The 17,594-nt window shown below is 42.7% G+C and overlaps 1 protein-coding gene across 1 annotated transcript; it reads left to right on the forward strand.

Moving 5' to 3' along the window:
* Positions 1-4,446: 4,446 nt before the first annotated feature.
* On the forward strand, positions 4,447-8,032 carry cd248a (CD248 molecule, endosialin a). Its single transcript, XM_085255041.1, has one exon. It carries the CDS (start codon positions 4,645-4,647, stop codon positions 6,808-6,810), a length of 2,166 nt encoding a protein of 721 aa, XP_085111167.1. The 5' UTR covers positions 4,447-4,644; the 3' UTR covers positions 6,811-8,032.
* The last annotated feature ends 9,562 nt before the right edge of the window (positions 8,033-17,594 follow it).

Consider the following 17,594-nt stretch of genomic DNA (forward strand, 5'->3'; position numbering starts at 1 on the left):
GTGGCGCTGCATATTCTTCCCTTAATGTCGCTGTTTTCAATCTGTTAATTAAAGTCCTTAAACATGAAGTAGACTGCATCTACAACAAGTCAATACAGCTGTAAATGTGGCTAATTATCCATCTATTACCAATCAATAACAAAATGATAGCTTTTATTTTATGCATGCTTTAGTCAACCACTTACCCAGAGCACCTTCAATCCCAGAAAATTCCTTCTCCTCATTTAAAAAAGTCTGTCATCCTTCCATGCCCTGGTAACTGGGCCATCCAGAGCTGTGTCATTTTGATCATATTTGGACCGGTCCTCTGCTCGCCTCGCCTCACGATCTCGCCACAGGCCAAATCGGCCTTCCTCAGCACACCAAAGATCCGGGTCACGCAGCACCAAAGTTCTGTCCCACTCTGGGCACTATGGTCAGTCTTTCCTCGAGTTTTCAACTGCAAACAAATTGTCAGACAGAGCGGGCTCATCAGGAGCTGGAGGCTGCTCTCCATTGTGCTGCATCCACCAACTCAGACCATCTGGAGTGAGCAGCTCCGCTGGATAGAGTGTACCCGCAACAGCCTCACCTCTTCAGCAACAGATCACCTCCCTTCGAGGCCTCCCTTGGTTTCCAACCACTTCTGTTCCCTGCCAAAGAAGGTGAGCACATTGTACCATCTGTCCAGCACCATCTTTGCATGGTGCTGGACAGATGGTGATGCTGTTTCCCAGGGACAGCTCAGGGAGACCACGGCTTATCATTGAACAGAATCGATTGTGGTACCCTCTTCAAACCCAGCTTACAGGATCTGGTGTCTGCAGCTGATATAAAACCCGTAACTAGCCAGTTGCAGTCTTACACGACTCTGCTGCTTCTCTCCTCCTGTTATCCCCCGAAGATCCCATCCCCTTTGCAGACTGTCTGCCCCTAAACAAGCAAAAACCAAACTAATGAGTTAAACATAAAATATCACAAAGAAAGAACAATCCAGTATCCACATCTGCACCAAAGAGTCCTCTCAGGATGAGGTCCAAAGTCCTGATGGTTAGTCAGGACAAAATGTCCTGAAGCTGGCCCAAGCCCTGGTGGAAGTCAGGAACCTTCAGGGGTTTGCTGATAAGAGGGTAAACAGACTCTTCACTCTCTGGCAACGCCGGCCAGAGAAAGACAAGCTGTGAGTGGTCTACCCTCCCAAACACTGGGAGAGGCAGGGGGGTTCATGCAGCGAAGGGAAAAAAATGCCCTTTCTTTTTTCAGTAGGTATCAGCTGAGTATTACAAACCCTCTTCTGTCTTCCAGCTTGGACTGAGGCGAGCTGAACCAGAGGACTTTGTTCAGTGGTCAGACCTGACGTGAACCTATTTTACTGGATTGAAATCTGTGTTGTTGTTTATATTTGGATGCAGCAGTCTAAAACCAGACTTGGTTTGGGTTTCAGGTTCTGTTGACAGCAGAAAACCTGGAAGGGGGCTGGGGGCGGGACCTGGAATTGTAGCCCTTCCAGCTTTTGCTGGACAGCCTCTCCAAGCAGCAAAAGGGCTGTCCTACCAGCAGGAGGGAAAGGACCGTTTTCTGTTGTGTTTCTTAAATTAAAGAACTGTGTGGCATCACGGACACAGTTATTTCCATAGCAACAACATCACATGGCAACGTGTTAAACAAACAGTACAAATGCACTTTAATTATAATTACAGCTGATTTCACAATAAAGCTCATTTTTGAAGCTTGTTTCAGCTCCTAAACAGTTATTTACAGATTTCATTTAAAAATAGGATCAGTTAGGGAACTCTTTACATTGCACCACACCTTTCAATTCTTTAGTCACATAACTCCAACTGACAAGTCAACCCTGAAAATCTTGTGTTGAAGCAGGAAGGAAAGATCCTGCAGAGTGAAGAAGCACCATTAGAGAAAGTTTCCTAGTGTGTGTAGACTAAAGTGCACAGCTACAAACAGTCCTGTTAGTCCACATCTCTGTTGTCTTACTTGAACACATTTTGATACACTGAGAGCACTGGGCTCTAAGAATGCAGTGGTCCCTCGCTATAACACGGCTCACCTTTTACGGTTTTGCTGTTTCGCGAATGTTTTTGTGTAATTTGTGTAACAGCACATTGTGTTCTGCGTCCAGACCGCTGTCAATCAATCTTGTGCCGTGTCTCCTGTACAGTACAGACATTTACATAAATCTTCTATCCTAGCAGTGTGACTCTGAAGTGCTGTACTGTATGTTTGTATGTTTTCTCCCCAACCAACACAACGAAATGTTTTGCACCACAAAGGCACCTGCGGTAGCATCCAGGAGGCAGAGGAAGATGCTAACCATCGCACAAAAAGTTGGACTTCTGGACATGCTAAAGGAAGGTAGATTTACCATATTTTCCGGATTATAAGGCGCATTAAGTGAAACAAAGCAATCGGATAAGTCAAACTTATGGCAGTCTTCATGTAGGTAACTAGTTAATGCAGCAGGATGAAGCAAGCTCTGATGCAGGATACAGGTCAACCAGCTTGTTCTGTCGACAGTTCCTTCGTCTTTGCAGACTACTCTTTATGTTTTGGTTTTATTTATTTATTTTTATTATATTTTTTTCCATTCTTGTCCCACAGTAGCACTGGAGTATTTATGCCAAATATCTTTAGATGAGATACTCAAGCTGATAGCTAAAAGATGTATTCTTTACTTGTAATTTACCCAAAATATATGTATATACCTTCTAATGGTAATACATAGTGATTTTTAATTATGGTCAATTGTTGATTAGTGGTTTTGGAGCTTGACTCACACAGTGGAGAAAAAGTTGTCTGTGTCTTGAGCACTAGGTCTCTGAATTTTGGATAATAAAACAGAACATAGATAGAAAACGTAACTTAGATCACATCACATCTGTTTACATTAAGTAAGCAGTTTCCAATATCCAAATGTATTATCTCCTTATTTGCTCTTTTGTGTAGTACAGAAAAAAAAGGTGCATTAATATTCCCTCCTCACATCTCTGTCTTTAGAAGTGCATCCAACACATTATAGACTCTGAAGCAGGCAACTTGATTTATGTCAGACTCTCAGGGCTCCAGTAGTGAACCCCCAGCCATTCTCTACTTCCTAACCCTCTCTCCCAGACACACACAACCAGAGCCTTCTCCATCTAAAAGGTCCTATTTAAAGCACTAGTCTCCATTTTACTGCCCTGGCATTATTAGCATGGAGGAGAGCGCTGTTGTTTTCATGTAGGTAAAGACAATTTGTGCTGAACTAAGTATCCTCTTTGTGTCCAAGGGTTGTGTGATGCATTGACAGACCTCTCTGCATTGAATCATATCTGTTATTAACCTCTGTCTCTCTTTCACAGCATGTCTTTATCCTGTCCTCCTTCTCTCACCCCAACCAATCACAGCAGATGGCCCCGCCCCTCCCTGAGCCTGGTTCTGTCGGAGGTTTCTTCCTGTTAAAAGGGAGTTTTTCCTTCCCACTGTCGCCAAAGTGCTTGCTCATAGGGGGTCATGTGATTGTTGGGTTTTTCTCTCTATGTATTATTGTAGGATCTACCTTACAGTATAAAGCACCTTGAGGTGAATGTTGTTGTGTAAGTAAAACAGAATTGAGCTGCATGATGTCAGCATTGCCACATTATAATTAAGAATAAATAACAGAATTATTTAATTATCAACAAACTCACATGCACATTAAAATACATGAATAAACGCATGGAATTTGATTTCACAGGTTGGATTCACTCAGAGCCAGTTCACACAACAGGCATCTCAGCACATTTACATTGTAAAGTCAGGACCTCACAGCTCCATAGAATGAAAACGATTAACTTCTTATGAGCAAGCCCTCAGTAAAAGTAGGTAAAACGCTCTCTTTGCACAGAAGGAAAGTTTCAGAAGAACTGAAAAGGAAAGATAAGACAATCATAACCACTAAACATGTTGAAAGGCAAGAGACATAATGGAAGCCATGAGTGGCATACATGTTAATGTGTTATCATAATCATACTGAAAGGTTTCAGAAGGTGGAATATATAGAAGAGAAGACAGAATATGTTTGATGTTTTTCTAGAAAGAATATTTATTCAAACTATCATTTAATCTTCATTTGAGATAAGTGTCACGATTTTATCTCTGTATATGAACGAGTTTGGATGCATCAGCACATACATATCTGTCTGCTTGTCCAAATGGCAGAGTACCAACTATGTCCACAGATGGAACTTATGAAAACCATATGACATACTCTGAAAAAGAAATCAGTTTGCTATTCCTCCCCCAACTCTGACATACACATTCACAGGGTTCCCTCTCACCCCTCCCCTTTCAATAACATATTAATCTCCCTTTAACTCCCTCCCTCTTTGCCCTTCTCCTCGTCCTGCTTGTTGCTATAACTCCCTCCTTCTTACTCCTATTTCCTCTTCTCTCCTCCCTCTCTGCTTCCTGAAGTCTTGAGCCTGCAAACACTCCAGTGCTGATCTGTTTCAGCAGTATAGAGTGAAGACCACAGAGGAAAAGAAGTTAAAATTCAGGGAGGACATTTCAGACCAAGACTAAAACATCACATTAAGAAAAATCTTTTAAAGGCAGATGATAAAAGTGTAAAGAAAATCAGGGTGAGAGGCAAGCAGAGAGAGGATCTATAAAGCCGGTTTAAAATAAAGAATGGGCTCCCTGGTGAGCAGTGCTTTCCTCTTAACCTCCCTGCTGGCTTTGCTTTTTGGATGTTCTTCAGTCTTGGCCCAGAACCTGAGACAAAGAGATGCACTCTGTAACACAGATGGCTGCTTTGTTGTCTATTTTCAACGCAAAACCTTTTTGGAATCATGGAGGGCCTGCAAAGAAAAAGGTGGCAACCTGGCCACCATCAAGCGGAAGGTGGACGCAACCGCTATTGCCACTCTCTTTTCCACTGTGGATCTGCGCCACTCACACACTACTGTCCAAGTATGGATTGGCCTTCAGCGCCAGCCTCGCCAGTGCACTACCACGCGCCCACTGCGAGGTTTCTCTTGGACTACCGGTGACCAGGACACAGAGTATACCGACTGGCAGAACCCGGACTCCCCTGACTCGTGTTCAGTGCCTCGCTGTGTGTTTATGGGCTACAGCACTGAAGACCAGGATCATAATTTTAAATGGATAGACAGTGCTTGTGTAGTCTCTGCAGATGGGTATCTGTGCCATTATGCCTACGCAGGCATGTGCCCTCCCCTGTGGAGTGAGGGAGAAGGCAATGTTACCTACACCACACCGTTTAACCTTCTAAGCGCACTGCTGACTCATGTACCCGTTGGATCTGTTGCTACCGTACGCTGTCCTTCAGGCGCCAAAGAAGAAAAGACGGCTTCATGTATGACAAGGGAAGATGGCTCAGTGGGATGGACCAAAGAAACTCCTCTTTGTTCTCATTCCTCTATATCACACGACCTATGTGACCAGGATAATGGTGGATGTGGGCATTTCTGCATGGCAGCTGGTGGTCATGTCTACTGTGAATGTGCTGATGGATACACACTTGCACCAGATGAACGCACTTGCCTCGATGTAGACGAGTGTCTCGGAGGTCCTTGCGAGCAGATCTGTGTGAACACCGTGGGGACATTTGAATGTCAGTGTCACGAGGGCTATGATATAAACGATGGGGGTGAGTGTGAGGATACTGACGAGTGTATAAATGACCCATGTGAACATGCTTGTGAGAACACCCCAGGCTCTCATATCTGCCACTGCCATCTGGGCTATTCCTTAGTGCCTGAGCATCCCAGGCAATGCCAGGATATCAATGAGTGCGAGATTCCTGGAACATGCGAGCAGATGTGTGTGAATTATGAAGGTGGTTTTGAGTGCTATTGCAGTGAAGGCTTTGAACTCATGTCTGATAACTATTCATGTGAGAAGAGAGAGGAAGCAGACGACCAATATGCTGTCACTCCTCCTTCTCTTTGGGTCACAGGCCAGGCTGGACCTCTGTGGGACTATGGCTGGAACCCAGAGCAGCGCCACACTGACTGGCCTACACAGGAGGAGGAGTCTCTGGACTGGCTGACAGAGTCCACCAGAGTTTTGAATTCTGATGTAATTTGGGCCACCAGTCCCCCACTGGTGCTGGACCCCCTGACACAGGGAACTGATAAAGATGAAGAAGAAGCTGTAGACAGAGCTGACTGGTCAAACGGTGATCAGAGATTTCAGACTGAGCTGAAGGTTTTGTCAGCAACTGCCTCCAATACTCCTCATGTCCTTAGCTCCAGCGCTACCCCAGACCCGTACAAGGAAGATGAGGGTGAAGCTACTACAGCTCTTCGCTTATACCCCACCTCAACAGTAGAAGGAGCTTGGAACTGGGGGGCGGATCTCGTTACTTCAAGCAAGATTCCACAGGGTTCTGTCACAGACATGCCTGAAGAGTCCAGTTACCACAAAGAGCCAGAAGGAGAAACACAGACGAATCTCCTCAGGGAAAACTTTCAGTTCACAGAGGCGGAGTTAAGCAAAGAGGAAATGACCTTTGTGGAATCTACCCCCAGTCAAAACCTGGCCTTTCCCACCAGGCTGGCTTCTTCCCAGCCGCCCCTAACAGAGGACGAGGAAGGTGACGACAGCTCGGATTCTGTCCAGACAAAGGGGAGCACTTGGCTCATGGTGGGACTCTTCATACCCATCTGCATCTTCATTGTCGTAATGGTGGCACTCGGTTTTGTCTACTGCAACCGCTATAGAGTTACGGCACACGATAAGAATGCCGCTGACTGCTACCACTGGATCTCGGGGTCTCATGAGAAACAGGGAGCTCCTGACCCCTCAGCAGGGGCGCAGAGCTGTGTTTAAAACTGTGAAGACGTTTACATAAACAAACCCTGTGTCAGAGGGAAAGAATGGTGACGAATGCATCTGGTCCCTCTGACTCTGGACTACGGGACAGTTAAATAACTCTTGAATCTAAACTCATAGTGACAGGAGGGAAAGTACAGAGAAAGTCTTTTTGTGAATATGTTTTCTATGTGGTACAGAATACACACACACACACACACACACACGCACACGCACACACACACACACACACGCACACACGCACACACACACACACACACACCGTCCTGATTATTGACATGTTTATTCGTTTCAGCATGTCCCAGATGAAGTAATTCCTGCTTATAAAGGTAACAGAGGTCTTTGTTTTGTAATGGAATTTGACTCAGTTTCACATCTCTGCTCATAACTGTTACCTGTGTTTTATAAGTGTGGTTGCCTCAGTCAGCAATGAATGAAGGGAAACTACATAAATGTCCAGAAGGAGACACAATTTGCCCTCACAGAAAAATGCTGAACACAAGTTCGCTGTGTTGGAGCAGAATTGTGGAGCTGCGATTGAACAAAACCCTCTTTCATGTTTGTTTCTTGTTGCCATTTTAAAGGTATAATGCTTGTAATAGTTCATTGAAATAATGTCACACTCCATAAACCCTGTGACTGTTACACAGAGAGTGGCTGTAGCAGCTGTTTTGTGACACTGGCCTTGTTTGTGAAATGGCCATCAGTCACCCTTTGTACTGCTAATTCCTGAATGCACTAAAGAAATCATTTCTGGCCACCTTGGATGAAATCCAGCTGTGTACAGACTGCTTTCAGTGCAGCTGCCGATGGAGCTTCGATTTTTAAATTCCCAAATGACAATGAGATTTCAAGGGATTTGTATCCTGCGTTCAAAACTGACTACTAACACGGGAGGAAAGAAGATTGTATAGAGTACTAAAAATACTAATAAAGATAATAATAGTAATCGACTCAAACTAATGAAATGTGGTATGATTTTTATAGCTAAATCTGTTCATTCATTCGTTTTTATTTATAAACAGTGCTAAATCACAACAACAGTCACCTCGACATTATCTGATGTTCACTTGTCAGACTCAGAGAAAGTACGTGTACACATACAAGGAATTGGGCTCTTACCTACTATATACAGAAGGATTAACTATGAATGCATATACATGAGAGAAAGATGTACAACAGAATAAAAATAATATGTACAGTATGCTGTGATACAGCAGCAGGTGTGGTGTGTTTAAATACAGTGTTCATCAGCGTGACAGCCTGTGGAGAGAAACTGTAGATGGCTGCTTATGTTGGTGTACAGTGCTCTGTACCAGAAGGGAGGAGAACAGGTTGTGTTAAGAATTTGTAAGTTAAAGTGTTGAGTTTGAAAGTTTATTGGAAATAACAGTTCAGTTAGAGGAGAGCTTTCTTTGAGCAGTGGCAATCACGTCACCTGAGACAGGAAGTGGCATCTGTTAAATGCATTTGAACACTCAAAGCTGCTGAGCAGATTAAATATGCAGCAAGGGTTTCCATTTATTTCAGTCATTGCTGTGATATTCTTGTCATTTACTACTGTATTCAAAATCCTAGAAGTATTTGCTGTCATTAGCTCAGAAAAGGGGAAAAAGGATGCTGTGATTGGAAAAATAACTATTATCAGCAGAGTCCTTCCTTGGAATGTGTTTTTACAGAAAATACAGCAGGATGATTCAGGACCTCACATTGTGACTGTACTGACTAATAGAGTCTACAGATTAGAACCAGCTGATGTATTTGCTTGGCTCTCAGAGGGGGTCTCTTCTCTCACTGTCTGTCCAATTATCAAAATCACCGACTTTTCTGCAGGTCTCAGTATACAGACACAATCTACTCACTTCTTACAACTCTGATGTATATGATAAATAAAAGCAGTCATAGTTTGTCCATTATTTAGCATAAATATAACACGGTGTACACATTTGCTGCAAGGATCTGGGAACATGTTGCTGTCTCTACAAAGAAGCAGAGAGACAATCAGAGAGCTATGCAACCCTCAGGTTAGCTCCTTCCCTTCTGTAAACACAAAGCTGAGGGTTCCAGCTGTTATTCACATTGTAGTACTGGGAGGCCAAATGCTCTGCAGCTTAAGAAAACACCAGCAAATAGACAAATGCTGTACAAGCACACAAAACGCACAGAAAACAAATGCTCACCCTTAATAATCAGCTGTGTGGATAAGCCATGTATATGTAACACATAGGGACACTAAAGCAGTCGTGCCAGAATGTCCTGCTAAAGATTCTTTAAAATACAAGGGGAGCAAGCGAGTCAGACACCCAGGGCACAGAGAGGAAGCAGGTCTGATCAGAAACAGTTTATTACGGCCTGGGAGCACAAATATTTAAAAAAAAAAAAAAAACCCTCTTAAAATGTACGTAATAAAATGTTGTCAATCTACTAAAAACCACCATTTTCTACATTCACTAAAACCCTGCTATAATTATGCCACATGTTCATTATGGGTCCATCAGCAGGCCAGGAATTCCAGCTTTAGAGCAGAGTCCACGCCAGCCTCGTCTTCGGCAGACAAGGAAGCGCCTCCCATCTTCTTGTCCTTCCACGGGCCCATCATATCCCAGCCCAGCTTGCGCTCTGCACCTGAATCCATCATGCGACCACCGCCACAGCTCCCCTTGCGTCGGTGTCCTGTAAAATAACAAATAGGGGCCAGAACAATGTTCCCAGAAACGGCCCTGGGTCATGGCCATGGCGACCCTCTCCCAATCCAGCTGCACCCAGGAAACAACAGTAGAGACCCTAAACCTCTGCCCTGCTGCCAATCACACGCGCTGTCTCCTACTGTTGCTGTTCCATGAGGTCAGGACTGGGTCGCTGTGTCACGCCGGCCATCTCGCATTCACCTTCCAGTCTGGGGCCTTTTTGTTTTCTTCAGTGCTCAGCTAGCCTGCTTTTAAAAGGTCTTTACACAGCTGATAGGCCACCTCTGGACACACCCCTGCCTCAGCAGGTGGTCCCTATCAGCTAATTTGTCCCATGTGCAGCCAGTCCACAGTGGATAAAAACCATGTCACATAAAACACTAAAAACCATGCAATAGAAACAGAATAAAACCATGCAAATAAAACGACACTCATAAATAAACACTAAAAATCAGAATAAAAACAATATACAAGATAAATACAAATTTCCACTGTGTGACATATATACAAGCATTGGCATATTTTGAGAGGCCTGATTTGATTTTCATGATGATAATGAAATATTAGTATTTATTGATTTAATGCAGTAACATCCCTGTTTTACAGGCAGGGGATTCAAAGATCCCATGGGAATGCCGATTGATTCGGGTTTCTCCTTGATGACGCAGAGCCACCGGATCACCTCCTGACACAAAGGAGCAGCTCTGAGTTTCACTGTGGTGTACACCATCCACTGCTTCTTTCATTGCAGCCGAGTACACTTGTGTGGAGGCATGTGACCCAACACCTGGACAATTGCTTAGAATTCAGGAGCACTTTGGAGCTGAACCTGACTGGATACTAACTTATGTGACCAAAGCGAGCTAACGGGCTACAAAACAGTGGATGAAGTAAAGAAATTTCAAACATCCCATAGACATTTTCCTGCATTATCAGTTGTGTTTCTATGTTGTTCTTGTTAAAAACCCAGTGAAGTATTCACTAATGTTTTGTGATTATCTTATTTATATTTTTTTTAATGAAGAAACTTCAGTATATTTAAGTTGAGCTATCCTATGACTCCAACTGCTTTCTTTCTTGAACTAAGACGTTAGAGCCATGCTGGGGGTAGGATGGCCCATCCACAGACCCCAAAAGACCTGAAGCCCGACACCTTAATGACAACTGTGGCCAAAGTCTCAGAGAACCAGAGGCAACGAGTAGCCAACCCAGTCAGAGCCAGAGGCTGAGAACAGGTCCACAGGGCACTAAGTAGGGTGTGGATACTGGCCAGTGCCCAGAGGGGCAACCCCCACCATCCATAACCATGTTCCAAAGGAGCCACGGTTCAGCCAGACCCAGGCCCAGCCACGCACACACCCAGACATCTGCACACACACCCAGGCTATTCACTAACTGCACAGGAGAATGTTTTTTGTTTCTTTTGTAAGTTGGTGTTGTTCCTACAAATTAGATTACAGTCGGTTTTATCAGGACGCGTCAGGCATGTGAACTCTTATTAGTCCCTGTAGTGTTTACTTAATTAGCAATGCTCATTGTTTCTACCACAAAATCCGAGTCTGTCAAAGTTTTAAGTGTATTATAAGACTGTGACACAAACCATGTAGCAGTATGACTCAGACCAAGTAGTGCTGATATATATCAATTTTAATAGAAGACCTGAAAAAAACCCTCTAATAACACTTTGTTTTAAAGAATTAACTCATACAGTGCACTTTACTACGTGACAGTCGTTGTCCCTGTGTAGAACACTCCTGTGCTTTATTTAAAAGCAGGTCCTAATGACATCATGGCTTGGTTTTGAGTATTAACTAACAAAATGATCAAATTCTTTATTTTTTAACATTAACATAAACCACTTTTGCTAAGAAGTCAAATGACACATTAGGCATGAAGCATACTACAGTTTTAAGTGGAAGAAACACTTTTTATTACATTGATAAAATAGATTTTAAGTTATAATCAAATATGTTGTGGTCACCAGTAGCATGCATCCTCCACATTCCCAGTCCTAATGGGTCAAATCCATGATGTGCACTTCCTTTAATGGGTCTCATGAGCTCTGAGATTCTTAGTTAGTGTATAATTAGGTTTTTATTACGTGGATTCGCAGCATATATTTGTAATAGAGTCACGTTTAAATTGAATAGTCTTATGTTTATGTGCTGATCATCTTGCAGCTGTTGCTCTAGATTGCTTCCAAAAAAGCTTTCAACCAACAAACATGAGTTAATAATGGCTACCTGGGTGGTTCAAGCTAGGGCTGGGCGATATGACCCAAAATTCATATCTCGATATTTTTTAGCTGGATGGCTATATAAGATATATATCTCGATTTTTTTTTTTTAAGCCATAAGTTAAGAACAAAAAGAGAGTTCTTAGTCACACTGTGTCCCAGATGTCACACGGGCACTTTTATTTACATACAGCGTAGATGTACATGAAGAAATTACTCAAAAATAAATTATCAGCATTTATTAAATAATCATGGTCCATAAATAAAAGAAAACAATGTTGTTTTTGTGCATAACAAAAAGCTCACAATTGTGCAGTCAAAATGTAAACTAATAGACGCTGAGCATAATAACAAAGAGACAGATTTCACAGCTGCACCACGTCTCTGAACAGGTGCCATTTGTGGTCCTTATACACACACAGTACGTATCACTCCGCGAGGCTCCTCCTCTGTAGCCGTAATTCTCCGACAATCCATCAAGCGGTGCAGCTCCGTAGCTTAGCAAAGTCATATTAAAACATTTTTTGACAGATTGCTGAGCGCTGTGTACCACATAAAATCGGTTCGCGGTCAGTAAGCACAACCAGAATTCATACATAAGGCGCACTGTCGATTTTTGAGAAAAGGAAAGGATTTTAGGCCGTGCAGCCCCTCTGGGCTGCATGTCGTTAGCGCGGTTAGCTCGCTAACACGTTGACGCCATCCAGCCCCACGCACGGTAACTCGCTAACGGAGATTTGCCGCTTTCATCTTGTCATTGCCTGCAGGTGAAGCTATGGGGCAGTTGTGTTCAGTGCAGGAGAGGCGAGGCCGAGTAACGTTGCGTAGAGACAAAAGTGGACGAAAGAGAGGCAAACCTGCGGCTCCACAAGTATAATTATAACGTAACATAGACTATATCGATATAAACGATATTGTCACATCTTATATCTCGTATGAAAATATATCGATATTTTTTAAAAACTCGATATATCGCCCAGCCCTAGTTCAAGCCTCATTTCCTTGTTAGTGCGAAACATCAAAACAGTCAGCACATGTAGCTCGGAAAGAAAGAAATATAGTGGGAAAAATCTCCACATCTGGAAATGCTATCACTTGCTTTTGCATGGAGTCCTCTTCCATGAAGACTTGATGTTATCTGCAGGTCAGTGCACTCTGAACTGGTTACTGTTTGTATAAATCCTACCATTAAGAATGTCTCTTTGCTCTGCAGAAAGCTTTGTTGGCAATGTAGTCAACATTTCAGAAACCAGGAGGTGTCTGAAAAAATGTGACATTGAAATACTTGAGCCAGATGATATAAATGATCACCATCCTCTAATATCTTCAGAAGTTGATTCTGTTCATCTGGACGTTTTCAGTGGGACAAACGTTTCGTCACTCATCCAGGTGACTTCTTCAGTCTCAGCTGACTGCAGGTTTCCCCAAAAACCCCAAAACACGCTGCGCCAAAAATGGGTCCGCCCCAAGGATCGGGTCCCCCGACACAACTAGAGTAACATAGTGTAGCTGCTAAGTGCAGGAGGATTGCCAGGATTTATATATCGGGGAAACCAAACAACCTCTGGCTACAACACAGAAGAGCCACCTCGTCAGGCCAGGACTCTGCAGTCTATTTACTCCTACAGGCCAGTGGACACTCTTTCAATGATGAGGATGTAACATCCAGGACAGGGAGGAATGCTGGTTTGAGCGCGGAGTCAAGGAGGCCATTTACGTGAAAAGGGAAAGACCATCTCTGAATCATGGAGGGGGCCTGAGGGCACATCTTTCACCATCTTACAATTCTGTGATTGCAGCCGTTCCCCAACTCTCTGTGAATACTGTTTATAAGATTGAAACCTGCAGTCAGCTGAGACTGAAGAAGTCACCTGAATCAGTGACGAAACTTTTCTCCCACTGAAAACGTCCGGATGACTGAGCATGCATCAAGATATCCTCTAATATCTTCAGGCAAAAACAAACATATCATTGAAGAAGTTGCTTCTTCAAAAGATGGACAGAATACTTTGAGGTTCTTGAAATCTACTGAGAAATGTTAATTGACATATGAGGAAATTAGACTGCGCGACTTTAGTCAATTTGGTCCTCTGTGTTCACTCTGCTTTTACTATCAGCCAAGAATGAACCGAACACAGGCTAACAACCCCCATGAACAAGATGAAGACTAAATATGTTTGATAAAATAACATTAAGAGAACAGAATTTGTAATTAGTTTGGTGGTACTGAGTAGTATTACGTGTTTGCTAACAGGATTGCCCAAGCCTGGTCATCAGGAACAAATTCATTTGATTGATGCGTGCCGATGACAGAGTCTTGTTTAACTTCTTACAATTAAAAAATGCATCTCAAACATCTGTGCTGCTATATCTCTTGGCACAGATTGTGTATGCTGTTAACTTCCAGTAACTATTACAAGCCTCTGTGACCCACCATTGCTGTTTATTGGAGTCAGCGGAGATGATTCACCTCTGACCTACTGACTGGCTAATATGTACTGACCTACACACTGGAACACTTGGAAACAACAAGACAACGTTGATGAACAGATAGCGTATTTATGAGATAAATTTGGTTTAGCTAGGGTCTCAACTTTATTTAATCTAGGAAAGGGGGGTTTAGCTCATTTCTGGGGGTGCTGAAGCCCCCCTAAAAATGAATCAAAGCACCCCCAAAGATTTCTTACTTTTTTTGACAATATTGCTGTTTGTGTGACACACTAGTAAAAATATAAAAACTATACTTGGTACTTGTACTTGGTTCAGTCATAATAATGTGACTAGAATAGTGCATTTTCACAAGTCACTTCAGACCTTTCTGATTTCTCTCATTTTTTTTTTAACATTTTGAAAAAGTATGTTTACTTTTCAGATGTACAAGCTAAGAGAAGAGAGAAAGAGTTCTTTATGGAGCTGATGAATGCTGAAAATAAGAGATGAGGGATGACAGATGGAGGATAGTAAATGAGAGAGTGGAGTGCATTACTAAAGAAGAAGTGAGAGCAGATATGAAGAGGATGAAGAGGATGAAGAATAGAAAAGACCAGATAACATACCTGTGGACAGACAGTGGACTTTTTGACTGGATTGTTTAACACAGTCTTGGAAAATGGAAGGATGTCTGAGGAATACTGAAGTGTGCTAGTGCCGAGCTATAGTAACTACACAGGCATAAAGCTGATGGACGTAGTTGAAGCGAGGGTGAGAAGAGAGGGAGTGATCAGCAGCAGCTTCATGCTCAGAAGACAAAGATTGCTTTGGACTGTTGATAAATATAGAAAAGGCCAGAAACAGTTCCACTGTGTTGTGTCTTTGTCCTGGTCAGCTTGGATTGTGACAGGGAAACAAACCAAAGATACTTGGATAGTCTCTGCAACTGTTTCAGCTTTGTTTTGGGACTGTACTGCATTAGACTGACATAGCAAAATGCACCAAGCATTGTTTCTGACAGAACAACATGTTTTTGTGACCAAGCTGATAACCAAACATTACAGAGCAGAGATCGACCACTTCCAGCCACTAAGATAGCACAGCGCTGCTGTCACACTGACAGCCACTAGTCGAAACAGACTGTGGCGCACCTCCAAACCAGTGTACTTTATGGGAGTTCTACAGGTTGTAAGGTGAGATAATATTTAGCCGAGGGAGGAAGAGACTTGTGGTGGGAGTTCTGGAGGTGCATCAGCCCAACTGTGGGAGAAATCCAGATGTTTGCCATGCAAAAACTCAGGCAGTCATTAATAACAAGTTTAAATTGGTCAGTCTAGGGCCTCCTTTGGAACCCCACCTCCTGTTCCCATAACTTCCTTTCACATTTTCTTTCTGGGAGGCAATGTTTAACCAAGCCATTCCCTAAGTCAAGAGTGCTACAACCCACTTAAAAATCACAGGCTCTCATGGGACTCACCCAAACTTAACTCTTCGCTCTAATCGTGATAAAAAGAAAGCATCCTAATACATACCAGCCCTCATGGCCTCACAAAAGGGCGAGGTTTGCCATCAGATCTTTTTTAAACTATGTGTTTGTTTGTTTTTAAATATTATTTTTATACCACTAGGTCAAGACAGCCATACCCCAAGGCATTCTCACGCTCCAACTCAACCTTCCAAAAATATAACAGGAAGTAGTGCGTTAGTCATGAAGACAGGGGTTAGTGAAAGGCAAGTAGAAGGTTGGTGAAACAGTGGGTCTAAAGGATTTTATTGCCATATTTGTCAGCATGTGTATCCCTCCATGCAGCATGCAGCAGTGCTTTCTCACCACTGCTGTACTTTTAGCAGTCTTCCAGATCCAGTTCCAGTTGTATAAATAACAGCAAAAGTAACTAGAAACCAGAATTGCACTGATGAATACCTGGTAGGCAAAACCTCCTTCTTGACCAATTGTTGCTTTGTATATTTCATGACCATGCACACCTCTGTACAAGGAGAATAAAAGTGTCTAAAGTTTTGTAGTAGTGTCTTAGGCCTTTTCCAGACCGCACAGCGATGTATGCCGACCTATATTCACTGTGTGTGTAGTGGTAATTCAATTCAATTCAAGTTTATTTATATAGCACCAAATCACCACAACAGTCGCCTCAAGGTGCTTTATATTGTACAGTAGATCGTACAATAATGGGGATAGGGTAGGTAGTAGTTTCTGTTACATAGGTAGTCCCTATGTTGCAGAAACATGTGTTTATTTATTGGAAAGAGGTCGTTTCTACATTGCTTAGCACTGTGTTTTACCTGTCTTTTAGCACTTACAGACAGGGGTTGTGTTGTGCTGATGGGCCAACATTACACCAAGAAAAAGGGTGAAATGTTTTTACACTGAAATGATGTAGCACCTCTGTTAAACCGTCATCTAACGTTGCTTTAAAAAGAAAACATTCCTACATTATCCTATAATAGATAATAGTGAAGAAAACAAATTAAGAAAAACATGGAAACACCGCTAAAATTCAATGTGTGGGCTAAAAATAATCCAGACAAATCTATAACCTATTTTAAAACCTTAAAACACTGAAGATGGTAGAACACCATAGACTTAATCAATGACAAGAATACTTTTGTATCTTGATATATTTTAAAACACATTCAATCACACATTCATGTTTCACAGCAGCTGTAGCTGAAGAAGACGCCCGTGCAGAATAATAAAAAGGAACGGGGCCAGCTGGACTGCAGAGGCCATTAATGTTTGCAGACAAGAGCAAAAGTGTGCCAAACTTTGAAATGTTAAATACAATAAATGTCTTGGCACAGTGGATGTGTTCTCTCGTCAGCGACGCTGGTCCACTATCTGACCGAGGTCTGAACATCTGTGCACATCTGTCTGTGGATGGAAGTCAGGGAAAAGAAGCTACTACATGAAATTATGATTTCAGTTGGGCTGACACAGAGCACAGCTAACTGCATGGATATCTTTCAGGCAGTTTTAATGGTGTATAAAATACTCTGTCTTAAAACACAAAATGCAGGAATAGAATCTGACATTGAGATCGTGAGGTGACTGGCACTGATGCCCTACAGCAAGAGGGCTTTGTGTTTAAACTAACTGGTTAGCTAGAGCATATTTGTGGAGTTTATAGGCTCTTCCACAGTCCAATGAGACACATGTTAAGTTGGAGCAGCTGTACCTCAGAAGGTAGAGCAGGTCTTTCTCTAATCAGACGGTTGGTGGTTTGATCCCTGCTGCTCCCAGTCAGAATGCCAAATATCCTAACTACTACTAACCCCAAGTTCCTTCCTGATATGTCCCATGCTCTGGGGGGCGGGGCTATGGCTTCCCACACCCTCTAGCACATAAGTGTCAAACTCATGTTTGACACTTATGTGCTTTTTTTCTTTCTTTCAGTGGCTAATGACTTTTC

Source organism: Mchenga conophoros, linkage group LG3, assembly GCF_057382185.1.
Source record: "Mchenga conophoros isolate Kocher_MC1m ecotype Shallow Benthic linkage group LG3, M_conophoros_male_GT1.1, whole genome shotgun sequence".
NCBI classification, from domain to species: Eukaryota; Metazoa; Chordata; class Actinopteri; order Cichliformes; family Cichlidae; genus Mchenga; species Mchenga conophoros.